This window comes from Ochotona curzoniae, unplaced genomic scaffold (assembly GCF_017591425.1).
Source record: "Ochotona curzoniae isolate NIBS_2020 unplaced genomic scaffold, NIBS_Ocur_1.0 contig_1302, whole genome shotgun sequence".
In the NCBI taxonomy this organism is placed as follows: domain Eukaryota; kingdom Metazoa; phylum Chordata; class Mammalia; order Lagomorpha; family Ochotonidae; genus Ochotona; species Ochotona curzoniae.
The window spans coordinates 15,570,441-15,587,406 of record NW_024465035.1 but is presented as its reverse complement, the minus strand read 5'-3'; the positions used below and the strand labels follow the sequence as shown (position 1 = coordinate 15,587,406).

Sequence of the window (16,966 nt, the reverse complement as noted above, 5' to 3'; positions counted from 1 at the left end):
TAAAGCTAGAAAATAAACATCCCCTACGAAGAGATGAGGGGGCTGGGGCACAGAAGGTTAAATCTCTGCCTGCAGCACTGGCATCCCATAGGGCACAGGTTCATGTCCGGGCTGCTCCGTTTCTGATCCAGCTCCCTGCTTGTGGCCTGGGAGGGCAGTGGTGGATGGCTCAAGTCCTTGGGTCCCAGCACCACCTGGGAGATCCAGAAGAAGCTCTTGGGCTCCTGGCTTAGATCTCACCCAGGGTAGCCACAGTCATTTAGGGAGTGAACCAGTGAGTGAAGACCTTTCTCTCTGTAACTCTGCCTTTCAAATAAATAAAATAAATCTTTAAGGGGGGAGGGGTGCAGTAAAACTGCAGTTTGGGATGCTAGCACCGTGCGTCAGCTCATCAGAGACCTAGATACTGGGTTTTAGATCCAGTTCCCTGCTCTGACACCTGGGAAAGCAACTGGGGTGAGCCAAAGTGTTTGGGTGCCAGCCATTCATGTGGGAGGCCTGGAAGGGGCACCTGGCTACAGCCTGGCCTAGTCCTAGCAGTTGCTGCCATTGGAGGGTGGGGGTGAACCAGCAGGTGGAATATCTCTCTCCTCTCTCTACCTCACCCTTTCTCCATTGCTCTGACTTCCCAAATAAATGAATCATGATCAAAGAAAGTGCATCTCATGCTTAGCATTACAACCAAGGCACACTGGGAAACTCCACGCCATGCAGCACAGGTTCAGCGGGGGGTGGGGGGGTGAGGGGAAGCACTCCACCAGCCTGCTTCTAGCGAAATCCCACCACTTTTCATCTCATCTGAGGGACAGGTGCTTGGCACGGTGCTGTCTGCATCCTCTACTGGAGGGCCCTGGGTTCAGGTCTCAGCTTCCTGCTATCGCACAGCCTGGGAGGCGGCAGGTAATGCCCAAGGGGAGACCTAGGCTGAGTTTCTAGTCCCTGGCTTTGGTCTGCTCACAGGCCCAGCTACACTAGGTTTACTTACAAAGCACACCAAAAGATTTTAAAAATCCACCTCTCGTTGTCTTTCAAATACAATAAACAGGGCCCAGTGCAGAAGCCCAGTGGATAAAGTCCTCGCCTTGCATGCATCAGGAACCCCATATAGGTTATGGTTCCTCATATGGGGAACCATGCCCCAGCTGCTCCATTTCCCATCCAACTCCCTGCTTGTGGCCTGCTTGGGCAGTCAAGGACGGCCCAAAGCATTGGGACCCTGCACCCTGCACCCGTGTGGAAGACTTGGAAGAAGCTCCTGGCTCCTGGCTTCAGACTGGCTTAGTTCCACCATTGCAGCCACTTAGGGAATAAACAAGTAGGTGGAGGAGCTTTCCTTCTGTCTCTCCTTCTCTGTAAATCTGACTTTTCAATAAAATAAATCTTCTTTTAAAATGCAATAAACATAAATTTTAAAGAAAAAAATGTAATAAAATACAAGTAGCCAATGGCTAGTGCTGTGGCAGAGAACTAACTGCCTGCTGCAGTGCTAGCACCCCCTAGTGGAGGGCCAGTTCAAGTGCTGGCTGCTCTGCTTCTGATTCAGCTCCCTGCTGTTACACCTGGGGAAGGCAGAAGATGGTCCAAGTGCCTGGGGCCTAGCCACCCACAGGGGAGACCTAGGTGTAGCTCCCTGCTCCTGGCTTCAGTCTTTACTAACATCAGGCAAGTCAAAATTAAAAATACAAAAACTCGGGCAGTAAATGCAATATCAGGCATGAGAATCTCAGCAACCCAATGTCTGTGCATTTATTTACAGGACCCTGCCCAGGCAGCTCACCACTCCTGGCTGCTCTCCTCTCACTGGGAACCCAGCAGCTGCCATGGTGCTCTCAGGCCTTTCTGGCTGAAGTTCCGCTTTGGATGCCACCTGCACCACACATGTGCAGTCAGCGTTGGCCAAATCATCCCCAACCTGCCTACTTCTTGGTCCTCAAGGAAAGAATCGCCTCAGGGAGTGGGTGTTGTGATACAAAGTTTCGAAAGGCTGCCACTGGGGTACCTGAATCTCTTAGCGGAGGGCCACCAGGTGCAGTTTAGGCTAACTGCTTGCACTTTCAATCCAGCTTCCTGCTAATGCATTCTAGAAGACAGCAGTTGGTAAATCAAGTGTTTGGGGGCCCAGCTTTCCCAAGGGGAGTGATTCGACAATTGGGCCATCCTCTGCTGCTTTCCCAGGCCACAAGAGCTGGATGGGGAAGTAGAACAAACCTGTGCCCATATGGGATCCTGGCTCGTGCAAGGCATTTACCCGCTGAACCATAGTGCTTGTTTATTTTGTTTTTAACAGATTCATTTCACTGCATTTGAAAGGCAGAGTTAGGGCTGCAGTGGCCAGAGCTGGACAGGTCTGATGATGCAGGGAACCAAGAAGTTTGTTCCAGGTCTCCCACGTGGATGCAGGGGCCGAAAAGACTTGAATCATCCTTTATTGGTTTCCCAGACAGGGAGTTGGATCGAAGGTAAGGCAGCCAGGTCTTGAACTGGTGCTGTTGGGCTGCACCACTGGCTCCTATGAATGAAATTTAAAAAATATTTTTGGGGACCTGGCACAGTAGACTAGGGGCTGAAGGATCTCATGTGCCAGGATCTCATATGGGTACCAGTTCATGTCCCAGAGTCTCCACTTCCCATCCAGCTCCCTGCCTGTGGCCTGGGAAAGCAGTCAAGGACGGCCTTGGGACCCTGCACCCGCATGGGAGACCAGACTCCTGGCTCCAGATCGGCTCAGCTCCAGCCATTGTGGCTACTTGGGGAGTAAACCCAGTGGATGAAAGATCTTCCTCTCTGCCTTTCTATATATCTGATTTTCCAATAAAATTAAATTAATTTTTTTTTAAATGAAAGTTTTAGGGCCCGGTGCAGTGACACAATGGTTAATGTCCTCGCCTTGCACGCCCGGGATCCCATATGGGTGCCGGTTCTAATCCCAGCAGCCCCGCTTCCCATCCAACTCCCTGCCTGTGGCCCGGGAAAGCAGTCAAGGACAGCCCAAAGCTTTGGGACCCTGCACCCGCGTGGGAGACCCGGAAGAGGCTCCTGGTTTTTGATCGGCATAGTATCGGCCCGTTGCGCTCACTTGGGGAGTGAATCATCGGACGGAAGATCTTCCTCTCTGTATATCTGCCTTTCCAATAAAAATAAAAATAAACCTTTTAGAAAAAATGAAAGTTTTAAAATATTTTTGGGGACAAACTGTTTTATTTGCAAAACAGATATCTGGGCCCAGCATGGCAGCCTACTGACCAAAGTTCTCACCTTGCACACACGGGAGCAGGTTCTAATCCCAGCTGCCCCATTTCCCATTTAGATCTTTCTATCTGTATCTCCTTTCTGTATTCTGCCTTTCCAATAAAAGCAATAAATCTTATTACAGATATCTTCCGCCAATGGCCGGCTCACCTCTCAAATGCCTGCAGCAGGTGGGGCTGGGCCAGGAAAAAGCCAGGATTCCATCTGGGTCTCCCATGGGGGGCGGTGGGGATGGTACCCTGGGTATTCGAACCACCACCTGCTGGGTGCTCCTTAGCAGCAAGCTGGATTTGAAGCTGGATTTGAACCAGGCATTCACTCTTGTGTCCTGCACTGGTGTACCAAAGACAGTCCATAAAAGCCTGATGCCAAAATCCCACCCACAGTAATGAAATTGTACTCCTGGAAACAGATTGTGGAGAAGCAAGAGGGATTTGTCATGAAGAGAAAAGCTAAAGGATTTATCTATTCTTATTAAAAAGACAGATCTATAGAGAAAAGGGAAAGAGAAAGATCTTGCATCTGTTGGTTCACTCCCCGAGTGCGAGTGCTAGCAAACGCTGGAGCTAAGCCGATCCAAGGCCAGGAGCCAAGAGCTTCTGGATCTTCCAGGAGCATGGAGGGGTCCACAGCTTAGGGCCATCTTCCACTTCTTTCCCAGGCTACAAGCAGGCAGCTGGGTGGGAAGTAGAACAGCTGGGATGCGAACCTGCACCTACACGGGATGTAGGTGCCCGCAGCTGGAGGATTTTCCAGGTGAGCCAATGAACTAGCCCCAGGAGGCAGCTCTTGATTGAAAACCTTATCTGGAAGCGCCTCGGTGGAACATCTTGTTCTGGCCGTGTCAGTGTATGCCGAGTATGTCAAGGGCTTTGTGCAGGCTGCATGCTCCGGGCTCAGAGCCGTGAGTGCTGGGAGCCCCCGCGTGGACTGTGGACGCTGGAGCCTGAGCAGGGAAAGGAGCTGGGAGGGAGAACTGTGGGTAGAGCCGTGGCCTTGGTGGTTCCTTCTGGAGAGTGTGCCCGGCCACTTCCTCTGAGTGTTAGCTAACCCTCTGTGGTTGACATGTGTCTGTCTTGAAATGTCCTGTGGGTTTTGGGAACTTGTTTCATATGCTTTGGAACCAAATGGACTAGTCCTAGAAACATCATTGTGGGAAGGTGTGTGTTTGGCTGAGTGCTTGAGATGGCCACATACATCCCACATCAGAATGCTTGGACTGGATTCCTGCCTGGGGCTCCTCAAGCCAGCCTGCTGCTGGAGTGCACCTGGGGAGGCGGCCGGAGTCCTGGGTCCCTGCCAGTCTTCTGAGAAATGTGGCCTGGCCCAGCCCTAGCCCTTACCGAGTGACATGGGGTTACCCCCCAGCACCCCACCACTGGCTTTCAACTGAGTAAAGGAAATATGTTTAAAAGAATGCTCTTGCAGCAGGCTCTGTGGCATGGAAAACAGCCACCTGCAGTGCTGGGATGCCATATGGATCCCACTTTGAATCCCAGCTGTTTCACTTCCCATCCAGCTTCCTCAAGTCTCTACTTTCTCAGTCTCAGCTTTCTTTACAGTCTCAGCTTTCTCTCAGTCTCTACTTCTCTCTGTAAACCTACCTTTCCAACAGAAATAAATAAATGTGGGCACGGTGCAGTAGCCCAGTGGCTAGCATCCTTGCCTTGCATTTATCGGGATCCCATATGGGCACCAGTTTATGTCCTGGCAGCCCAGCTTCCCACGCAGCTCCCTGCTTGTGGCCTGGGAAAGCCGTGGAGGACAGCCCAACGTCTTGGGACCCTGCACCCACATGGGAGACCTGGAAGAGGCTCTGGGCTCCTGGCTTCAAAATGGCTCAGATCCAGCTGTTGCAGCCACTTGGGGAGTGAACCAGCAGACAGAAGATCTTTCTGTCTCTCCTTCTCTCTGCATATATGATTTTCCAATAAAAACACAATTAATCTTTAAAAGATAAATAAATCTTTTTAAAAATAAACAAATATGAGCCAGAACAATAGCTCAACTGGCTAATCCTCCACCTTACAAGTGCCAGGATCCCATATGGGTGCCAGTTCATGCCCCTGTTGTTCCACTTCCCAACCAGCTCCCTGCTCGAGGCCTGGGAAAGCAGCAAAGGACGGTCTAAAACTTTGGGACCCTGCATCCACAAGGAAGACCCAGAAGAAGCTCCTGACACCTTGTTTTGGATCTGCTCAGCTCCAGCCATTACAATCATTTGGGGAGTGAACCAGCAGATGGAAAAAATCTTTCTTTCTGTATCTCCTTCTTCTCTGTAAATATTATCTCCCTTTCCAACAAGAACAAGTAAATCTTTATTTAGGGCCCGGCGCGGTGGCGCAGTGGTTAAGGTCCTCGCCTTGCACGCCCGGGATCCCATATGGGTGCCGGTTCTAATCCCAGCAGCCCCGCTTCCCATCCAGCTCCCTGCCTGTGGCCCGGGAAAGCAGTCGAGGACGGCCCAAAGCTTTGGGAACCTGCACCCGCATGGGAGACCCGGAGGAGTCTCCTGGCTTCGGATCGGCATAGCATCGGCCGTTGCGCTCACTTGGGGAGTGAATCATCGGACGGAAGATCTTCCTCTCTGTATATCCGCCTTTCCAATGAAAAAATAATAAATAAATCTTTAAAAAAAAAATCTTTATTTAAAAAAAGAAGAAGAAAGAAAAGAAAGTGCAGGGCACACATTCCAGAACATGCCACTAAGCCCCTCCCAGCTGCCTGTTCAGGTTCCTGTGTTCACACGGAGGCTGTAGCCCTCACAGCTCTGAGCAAAGAGCATGCAGCCTACACAAGCCACTGACACTCTCAGCATACACTGCCCGGCCACTGACGTGGCCAGAAGAAGATGTTCCATCAAAGCACACCAAGATAAGTTTCGCGGATCAAGAGGCAGCTCCTGGGGACAACACATTGGCTCGCTTGGCAAATCCTCCAGCTCAAACGCCTGCATCCCATGTAGGCACCTGTTCAAGTCTCGGCCGCTCCATCTCCTACCCAACTCCCTGCTTGTGGCCTGGGAAGGAAGCAGACGATGGTCCAAGGCCTTGGACCCCTGCATCCGCATGGGGGACCTGGAGGAATGCTCCTGGCTTCAGATCAGCTCCACCCTAGCTGTTGCAGCCATTTGAGGAATAAACAAGCGAATGAAATATCTTTCTCTCTGTGAATGTACCTTCCAATAAAAAGAAATAATGTCCCCCCCAAAAAAAAAATTCACCATCTGTTTCACATCCAGCATGTTATCGTTAGGTGCTTGCTGTTGTTTCATGGGCAGGCAGGCAGGTTGAGCAAGCATTTAAAAAAGCAAACCAACAAATAAATCTTTGGGGAGGAGATTACTACTTGCATACACTTCTACACAGAAAATTAACTTTGAGTGATTTATATCTCTAATGGTTCTGAACAAATTATAGCTATTACTTTTGTACACCAACTGATAATTGAATAGAGATCATTTTATATTGATTTCTAAAAGGACTCCTTGGGAAGGTTTGTAACTGTATCTGCGGTTAGCAGAAAATCTACATTAAGGTTGACAAAATAAAGCAGCAGGCCAACCTGAGCCCCAAAAGTGGACGCATCCAAGTCCTCTCTCAGGTCTGGGTGGGAGATGAAAGAGGGTGCTGTGCTGGTGTGTATCCTCCGTCTCTGTGAGAGCCACACCTACAATGCTAGGGAGCAAATGGGAGCTTCTGAGAAAAGCCACGGGCACCTGGCAAAACAAGGTGGTGAGCCGCTGGCCTCAGGACCCTCCCCGCAGCCTAGCAATATGATAAGTCTAGTCCATGCACTCAGTCAACTGCACTGGTACAAAAGCCAAGGAAGGAATAATCCTGAATTCCCAAGCAAGAGGTCACACCAGCTTCCCCTCCTCTCTCCGTTCCAAGGGATGGACAAAGCCTGGATGTTCCATTGGAGGGCTAAGCACCAGAGGCCAGCTTGATGGCTTGGGACAATGAATCTCGGCCCCCCCCCCTTGCCATTTTCCAACAGGAGAGGTGGGGAAAGATGAAAACACGGCATCAGACAGCTGAACCTTGAGCTCATGTTCTGGGGGGCAGGAGGGCTTGGGGAACTGCTGTGAGACGCATCGGGTGCTGCTTAAATTAACCCCACCTTGTGCGGAGAACCAGTCGGAGGTGGCCAGCCAGCCACCTGTACCACTTTCAGCCCCCAGAGCGCATTCAACCGGAGAGTTCCAGGATTATGAAATAAACGGGAACTTCTCAAATAAATATATGAACACTTCTTATTTACCCTGGCCAGCCACTTCAAGAACATGACATTTGGGCTCAGCATGATGGCTTAGAGCTAAATCTTCACCTTGCAACCACCAGGACATCATCTGGGCACTGGTTTGTGTCCTGGCTGCTCAGTTTCCCATCTAGCTAGGATGGCCCAAAGCCTCCAGACCCCACAGCCGCGTGCAGACCCCAAAAACACGCTCCCGGCTCTGGATCAGCTCAGCTCTGGCCACGGTGACCACTTGAGGAGTGAAGCAGTGGACGAAGGTCTTTCCTCTGTAAAATCCGTTATCTCACCCCCTCCATTACAGCTTTCAAAGCATCCATTTCTTTATCTGCACACATGGCAGGTTTTCCATAAACCAAAAGGACCCCCCAAAAAAAATCCTAAACACACAGCCGGGCTCACAACTTTTGTGGGAAAGCCGGCTCCTGACATCCAACAAGGATTTATAAATATCAAAAGTATGAAAAAAAAAAAAACTGGGGTGGGAAAAGGGACAGTCTTACTCATCTTTCAAGATTCCCTCTAACCCAAGTAGGAGCTGTATTTAACTTTCAAAATATATCCAGGAGAAGGAACGCCTGCCGTGCTGTCAAAGCAAGAACTGCAGGTCTGGAAGCCACGTGCCTCCTTTCTTTCTACAATGGCTTTGCTGTTTTCCAAATGACATATTCCTAGAATTGGAAATAAAAGCCAGGCAAATAAGCTTGTCCCTGAAATCATGAAGCCAGTGTCATTTTACTTAAAAAAGGAAATGTTAAAACTCCTGGTGCAGAACGCTCCCGCTCCAGGCGCAGGGCAGACTGCCACAGTTAGCAAGAGCCGAGTTCATGGCACGGTTATGCCTGCCTGCCAAGGTAACCCCACAGGAACAGGCTGCCTGCCAACCACACCCATGACCCAGGATGGTAAAAATCTACTCCCTTGCATCTCCATGAAACTGCTCAGCTCCCCACAACCTAAGGACTTAACGCAGCCTTGACAAGTGATTCTCTTATTTCTTATTCAGCACTTTCTTATGGGAACAAAATACCAAGGAATTCCATCTATCTACCTGCTAGCCCAGACTTTCTTGATAGCCAGCCAGCAACTTCTTCATTTTTTCCGAGACAGGCAGCATTTGGTTCTCTGATTGAAACAGGTGAGGTGCCGGAATGCAGAATATGAGTTACGGCAATACTAAATGCATACTTCGCTGGCTCCCTTTTCCCAACACCCCAGTTGGAATTAACACCATCTTTCGGAAGACATTCTGAGTTTGTCACAGGCTTTATTAAAACTGGTTAGGAACTTTGGTCTTTCGCTTAACAAGAATATTTGCACTTTACTCTTGGGGTTGGGGGATAGAAACCACCACCCTAATAAACTAGCAAGGTGAAAAATCAGTTTGTATTATAAAAACAGCATCTGAGCTGGGCTCTCCTTTATATGTAATAGGCACGTCACCTAAAATACAGGTGCCACTGAGAGGTTTACTCTGGGAATGCGACAGGCATCGCACTGGGCACCAGTCCCGGATGCTGGTACAGTCCCCTCCCAGACAACAGCGCATTCACACAGCAACCCAACATTTACACAACAACCCACGATGCTCGCAGTAACGGATCTGAGGCCAGTCGGGTCCCGTAAGGTCATCCAGGGCTGGAACTCTAGAACCCACCTTTGCTGTCCTAGAATACACCATGCCAGGATTGCATGCAAATCAGGCCAACAACTTATGCACCTCATTTTGCATCCCAGACTCAGAAAAAGCCCTGGGCACCCAGCCCTGCCTGCATGACAATATTGTTTTTCCCTCTGGCTCTAGATGACAGCAACATCACACCAATGGCTCCTGGTCACCAGCAACACAGCATTTCTTGGGGACCTCTGGGTCCAGGAGTCATAAAAGCTCAGTTCAGACCCAACACTCACCCTCACAGAGTTGCCCCAAAGCAGCAAAGAGCCTTCCACTCCCACCCAACAGAAAAGAAACATTGAAGGGCACCTGTGAGCAGCCAGCTCAAGGCGAACACACTATCCCTAACACAAAGCTGAAGGCGGGTGCTCCTTGGCCAACCCAGAGAGTCAACCAGAGCTGACCCCACAGATCGAGCAGCTTCCAAATCCCTACTCTCCCAACAGCCCTGCCAGGGCACCCAGCCTGTGGTTGCAGAGCCAGATCCACTCCCTAGGCACAGCCTACTGAAGTTGGGGACTAGAGAATGGCAATAAGCAAATGTCATCACACTGCAAAATACAAGTTCCTCCTTGGAGGCTGAGTCGGCAGGCTGACCCTACACAGCCCCGGCTGGTGCGGAGGTGGGAGTCAGGAGGGCTGCTTCCACACCAGTGGGTCCTGCCTCTACCTTGTCAGTGTCAGATTGTCCCAGAAGCTCCCAGAAAGAAAAGGGCGCTCCCAAATCACCCCATAGAGCTGTTGCCACAAGCGGATTTTAACACTGGAAGCACAGGTGCTCAGGGGCCACAAACTAACCACGGGCTGCTGGGCCAGTGGAAAGGAGGGGAGGGGGGCTCCAAAATGGCTGAGCCAGGCAGTACCCTGGCAAGGAAGGCTGTAGAAGTGGCTGTCCAAGCAGAGGAAGACTCTGGATAGTGTGTGGGAGCAAAATACCACCTTCTCTACCAAGTGGTGGCCATCTGTCATCTTTAAACACAGTATGAGTGAAGGAGGTAAAAGTTTGCTAAAACGGAGCAAACTTTTCACGCTAAAGCTAATTTCGTTTAATAAGACGACTGTGCTTGCCAAAACAGCTCCAGCCCGGCTTTACACAGATCAGAGGGTAGCCAGCAAGGAAGGGCAACTGCTCGCTCTTCCATGGGGTCCGAGTGCCTTTGTCACTGCAAAAATGAATTCTGACTCAACCCCACGCATCCACATCCACCGCCCAAATATTAGGAAGGGTGTAGCTTTAACTTGGAGCATGACTATAACTCATAGAGAAATTCAGTGCCCTTCCCTAGAGAATCACATTCTCTTGCACCCTGGGGGTCTTCTCTCTCCTCTTGCCCCACTCCATCCCACCCCTCTCCCCATACACTGGATCCTAATCAGCAAGGAAACTGGCTCCATTTTTTCATTCCTAAGGTTTGGATCCGTATTTAGAGCTTAACCGTTCATTTTTCTAAAGGTACAGAAAGAATCAGGGAAAAACTGCCAACTGCATTCTAAGCCTAGGAAACGAAGGACAATATGGAGAAGGGACCTTTTTCCACTCCAGCTAGATTAAATTTCAACTTTTTTTCCCATCGGAGAAGTGGGTTTAAGGCCACCAGGCAACTGCTCCGATGCCCGCTGCAAGTAACAGGTGAGGAGGTGCTCAGCAGGAGACTCAGCTCTTCCAGGGCTCCCACACATCCAGTCTACATATTGATGGCACAAATTACCCAACCGCAGCAGAATCTGCTCCCCAACACTTTGGTGCCCCGCTCTTTCAGTAACAAGCTAGAGGAGGAGGAAGAGTCGGGCACACCGTGTGTAAAGCAGCCAAGGTTTGCCCCAAGCCCCAAGATGGGGGGGATCCAAGCGGGGGGGGGGGGGGTTGACGCAGCTGGGGGCGGGCACTGGGCAAGCTCACCCCCACTTGGCTGGCAGCTTGGGGTGAGACTGCTGGCGCCCAAGAGGCCCAACTGTTAATTCCAAGTAGACAAGCTCAGGGGCCAGAATACACTGTTTCTACAGCACTGGAAACAGTGGCGGAGCAAAGGACCGCACACAGGGTCCCCCTTCTCCTCGCCACCGGGGGGGCGGGGGGTGGGGGGAGCGGTTCGACGGCTGGGCTGCCCCGCAGTCCAGACTAAGACCAAAAAGAAAAAAGGAAAAAAATTGTCCTTGTCCTCTCTACCGGCGCACGCGAAAACCAGGTCTACTAACCTGGTACATACATCCTACCCACACATGCAAAAACCTCGGCGGCCAGGCTCGCGCCCTCCTTCGCAGCAACAATTTGCAAGGTTTTTTTTTTCTCTTTAAACAAATGAAACAGAACATGCACCGGGGGGCTCAGTTTCCTGCACAGGAGACACAAACTCATACCTCTTCCAGATCGTGCCTTAACTAGAGACAACGATTGCCACATTTGGCCCTCACAGGGAGAAAAAAAAAAAAAAGTGCAATATGGAAAAAAGTCGGGGACACCCCCACGCTTTAGCACCCTAAGAGTCTTCCATACTCTTCCAGGTCACGAACATACTAGGGTTAGCAACAACTGCCACGCAAAGAGGGGTGAAGGGAAAAGATAACGCTCCCGGGGTCCCCTCACGCGCGGAGGGGAGTCCCCGGCACGAACGCACACACGGATACCCGGTGGACACACACCCCAACACACACGGCCCTGGGCCGGCGTCCCCCGCCCCCCTCGTAGCCACCCAGCGAACTCACCTCGTCCTCGTGGTGCTGGCAGAAGCCGAGGCGCTCGGGGAACACCGAGAGGATGGAGAAGGGAGCGCTGGGGAAGGGCGGCGCGAGCCCGAGCTGTTGCGCCGCGGCGGCGGCGGCGGCTGCAGCGGCGGCGGCGGGCCCCGGCGGGCCGCGCTCGATGAAGTGGTCCTTGGTGAGCCGCACGCGCTGGTGCGCGCGGACGCAGTTGTCGCACAGGTGTTCCTGGCAGTCCAGGCACCGCGAGGAGGCCGCGTTGCCCTCGTCGCAGGAGCTGCAGCCGTGAGGGCGGCGCAGCAGCAGCGCCGACTGGGACGCAGTCGGGCCGCCCGGAGCAGCGGAGCGGGAAGGGGCGCTTTGCTGTGATGGTAGCACCGGTGCCGACGGCGGCGGGAGCGGAGGCGCGGAGGCGGGCGCGCGCGGATGCGGGTGGTGCCGGTGGTTGCTGTGGCCTCCTGCGCCCGCGGGGGCACCGGCGCGCCCGTTCTTGGGCTGCGGTTCGTCGGCGGTGGCCACCACGGCGTCCAGCAGGTTGCTGAGGAGGAAGGCGGACGAAGGCAGCGAGTCCATGCCTGCCGCCTCGGCCAGCACGACCTTCTGGTCGCACACTGGACACAACAGCTTCAGCGGCTCTCCCGGAGCGCTACTGGCCGCGGCCGGCAGCCGGTGCGTCTCGAGGCAGGGGCGGCAGAAGGCGTGCAGGCAGGGCAGGACGTGCAGACGGCGCGCCGCGGCTCCGGGGCCCCCGCCGCCTGCGGACGACGTGGACGTCTGTGAGGACGAAGAGGAGGCAGACGAGTTGGAGGAGAGAGGTGCGGGCGAACCGCACATCTCCTTGCACAGCAAGCAGATCTGGAAGTCGGTCTCGGCGAACGAGGCCATTTGAAACCCGTCCCGGAGGAGGGAGGAGACCAGAGAGGAAGAGGAGGAGGTAGAGGAGGAGGCGAAAGCGGACGAGGTGGGTGGGGGAGCCGCCGACTCACTCAGAAAAACGCATCGATTAGGCCTGCGACCTGGGTGTCGGCACCAGAGAGGCGCGGCCCGCGCGCGGCTGCTGCTGCTGCTGCTGCTCCCAACCCCGCGGGCATTAAATGCCACTGCCCAGCGGCGACGCGGATTCCTGCCGGAGGTCGCGGGGGCCGCGTGCCTTCCGAAGCGGGAAAGCCGGAACAAGCCCCAACAAGCACGCAAACGGCGAGCTAGGGACACGGGGGGTCAGAGGGCTCCCTGGAGCAGCCGGGGCTTCGCCTTGCGCCGGCCTAGACAAGGTTCCCCCTTTCCCTTGCCCCCCCACCAAAAAAAAAAAAAAAAAGGCAGAATACGTAGTGTGCAATCCCAGTCCGGGCGAAAGCAGAAATTTGGCCTGATGAGTTTTGATTTGGTGGTGGTGGTGGTGTGCTTTTTTTTTTTTTCCTTCTTCAACGGAGTCAATCTCTTCTTGGGAAGGCGCCCCCAACTAATAAAAGCGGGAGCAACAGCACCTCTCCGAGCCGGCGTCCCCCCGCGCGACGCCGGCCGCCCCGCCGCATGACGCAGTGGCCAGGGGCTCGTGGGTGGCCCGGGGCTCGGGCACGGCCCGGCGCGGCCTCCCCTGCCAGGGCGGGCGGCCCCAGCCCGCAGCTGCAGCTCGTGGGGGCCCCGCCGCACGCGCGCACTACGCACGCGCGGCCCACGCGCTCCGAAGCTCCTGCGCGCCCCGCCGAAACGGGCCGCGGCCGCCCGAGTTCAACCCGCACACGCTGCCCGGGGTCCCGCGTGGCTCCGTGGCCCCTCCGCCCCCGCTCCGCCTCGCCGGACCGGGGCGCCTCCTGCGCGCGCGCCCGCGCGCTCCTTCCTCTCGGCTTCAGCCGCTCCTAGAGCGCGGGGCCGCAGGTCCCCGCGGGCCGCCCTGAATTATTCATCGGCAGGAAGATATTAGATGTACCCGCTGCCCGCTCCGCGCGGGCCGTCGTGCAATGCTATCCGAGCTCCGCGCGCGCCCCGCGCCCCTCCTCCTCGTCGTCGTCGTCCTCCTCCTCCTCCTCGCGTCCGTCCTCTCTGAAACCTTGGCAGCGAAGAGGGATCACATTTCCTTTGTCATCGGGCCATTTCGTCCTCGCCGCGGTCCCCCCTCCGATCCCGAGCCTCGGGGACCTAGCCTTCTCCCTGGCGCGCTGGGGAAAAAAAAAATCAGTGGAACCCGCAACGGTCCCGCGCGGAGAGTCCTGGAGCCGCGTGGCCCAAGCCTCCGGCTCTCTTCTGCGTCATCCTTCGCTCCGCGACGAGTCGCCCGAGTGGGACACGGGTGGCTCCGGCCCCTCCACCCGTGCTGTCCTGGGGGGCTTTTTGCACAACTCTTCTCCCACACCCCTAATTAGGGCTGCCGTGGAGTGTGCGCCGGCGCGCGCGCGTCCCCCTCTTTCTCCGCTTTGCCGCCTCTTCCTCCTCCTCGCAGGACGCCGGTTATTGGGGACTGATCGGAATTCGGAATCCTTTTAATCTCCGAAGGAGCAAACTCACTTCCGCCCGAGTCCGGAGAGGGGGGCTGGGGGAGGGGTTCCAGGCAAACAGGAAACATTAGCCCTCTCGGCAAGGCCCGCTTTTGTGTGCTCCCTCCCCTCCTCGCCGCGGCCTCCTCCCCGCCGCCGCAGGCCGCTGGAGAGATGGACGACCCTCGGGCAGCCGTGGGGCGACTTCCGAAACCCCGGGCGCGAGGAGCCCCGGGTGGCTTTTTGCGTAAATTTTAAAAAAAATTTTTTTTTCATTTTCAATTCCTGGCTCCACGCAGTCTGCTCTCCACGGCTGCTGACGTCTAGGCCCCCTCCCCCCTAATCTTTTTTTGTTTGTTTGTTTTCTCCTTCGTTTGCTGAGGGACTGCCTGGTTGTGGTCCACAACACACATTGTGTATCGTTGGATGCGTGGCATGGAATGGATCTGAAATCTCCCTTGCGGAGGGAGTGTGTGTGTGTGTGTGTGTGTGTGTGTGTGTGTGTGTTCTTGGGGCGGTTAGGGAGGGGGCTGGAAGGCAAGGGGGCAGCTGTTAAGGGGGCGGCGATCCGGTGATGGCCCCATGGCCATCTGGGTGGTGCCTGAGGCCGCCAGGGCGGTTCTGGGAGGGGACAGCCTGGAGAGAGCCCATGCCCAGGCTGAGGGACCCCAGTTCCCCCTGCAAACACCATCCGCCCGGAGTGACATCTTGAGTTCCTCGTCCACAGGGAACAGCCAGGAGCTGAATGAATCCGAAAATGTCTTGGGAGAGAGCCAAGCACAAAAGGCTCGTCTTGCGCGAATGCCTTGAATCCTGGAGATGGAGGACAACTGGGAGCACCATGAAAGTCTGAATTTCCCGATATGGCAACTGAACTTCAGTCAAATGAACTTAAAAATGAAGAAAGTAATAAAAATTGTGGAGGCTGGATTTGCAACCTGAAGCAGGGCGCCTGGAGCTTTAGGTTGGAGAAATACGGCACCGGGCCTGCCTCCCCCACCCCCCCTCGGCTTTTGCCCCTTGGAATCCAGGGGAAGGTCGGGCTGGAGTGAGAGCGCCAGAGCCCTAAAGTCAGGCCAGCTGGACAAACGTGCTGAAGGCCTCCGGAAGGACAGAGCCATGTTGGGGGCTCAGGGCTCCAAGGGAGAGCCACGCGCCCCCACCCCCCAGAAAGGCCCCAGCACTAAGCGCCAAATCAAAGGGCAGGGCGCAGCCCCTTAAAATGCCCAAGGAATGAGCAAATCGTGGACGCAGTACAACCAACACGCGGCCCGCTGGCCAACGAGAGGGGGGCTTCCCCTGCCACCATCTGTTGCCAATACAACGAGTTTCTTCCATGATGTGAGACCACGTGTGAATGTGTATACACACGCACTTACACGCACACACAAATCCAGGCACGCCTGCCCTCTTTTGGCCATGCTGGTTCCGGTCCACGGCGTCCTATTTGTGTGTGTGGTTTCTTTTCCCTTCTCTGACTGTTTCTAGTTCTTTCTAAAAGCCCAACAAGAGGAAAGCAGATGGGAGAGAATTGCCAGAAGGAAGATGCCCCAGAGGGTCAGAACCGGGAATGGCCCAGACCTGCTGTCTCCAGAGTTTGGCCCCACCCACCAATAAAGAGAGAGAGAGAGAGAGAGAGAGAGAGAGAGAGAGAGAGAGAGCACTGAGATGGGGGAAGGAGACCAACCCAGGCAGAAGTACAAAATGGGCCAAGCCTTGAAGACTCTTAACTCCAGAAAGGGAAATTAAGCTTACACGTTTGGGGACAGTTGCTCAGAGTAAGCCAAGGCAGGGGTGAGAGAGAGGAACGGAAGGTTTGATCTCCCTTCATGGACGAGGTTCCCTCCTTTGTACATTTGGCATCACCAGGACCGTGCCAAGAAGCGCGCCTGCCCCGCCGGTTGTTGCATGGGGAACAGTCCACAGCTTCTCCTAAGACCCCATGGTGTTTCCCAAAGGTTGCAAAGTCAGTGTTCTGGCTATCAACCAGATTAACTGCAGTTGCATAGAAATACACAACTGTGGTTGTGATTTGTCGAAATGTTGCACCTCCACAGATCACTCACAGATGTCGTGTTGCATTGCAGAGGATCGCAGCCACACCATGGGGGGAGCTATATACCTGCGCAGGAAGGAGCCATGGTCCTTTGAACTGTGAACTAACCATTGCTAGGCTCCATCAGCCACTCCCCATCTTAGCCTCCCAACTTGCCCTCCACAGGTTTACACTGAAAAGGGGACATTGGTGTGCCTCTGTGGCTTCCCAGAACAAGCCACCTTGTGTTGACACATGCTTACACGGGCAGTACATTTGTTTCTTTAGTGGGTGTATCTGTAACCAGATTTTGCCACAGTCTTAGGGTGGGTTGGGGGCAGGGGAAATGTTTCCATGTGAACCAGCAACTCTGCTTCCCCTGTTTCATCGGATACTTTCACAGTTACATCCCTCCTGCACTTCTTTGGAGCTCAACGTTGCAACTTTCCTCACCATCCTTGGGAGGCATGTGTCATTTTTAATCATGTAATGTACCAAAGTATTAAAAAAAATAAATATCAGGGCTCGGCCCGTTAGTGTAGCGGTTAAGGTCCTTGCCTTGGATGTGCCAGGATCCCATAT

At 54.1% G+C, this 16,966-nt stretch overlaps 1 protein-coding gene across 1 annotated transcript in view; it reads right to left on the bottom strand.

The window, feature by feature from the left end:
• TRIM71 (tripartite motif containing 71) overlaps positions 1-12,826 on the bottom strand; it is a 42,037-nt gene extending 29,211 nt beyond the window's left edge. The window contains exon 1 of the mRNA XM_040965386.1: positions 11,885-12,826. Within this exon, the coding sequence (XP_040821320.1) occupies positions 11,885-12,763 (879 nt within the window). The 5' untranslated portion in view covers positions 12,764-12,826. The remainder of the gene's footprint in view (positions 1-11,884) is intronic.
• Between the last annotated feature and the right edge of the window lie 4,140 nt (positions 12,827-16,966).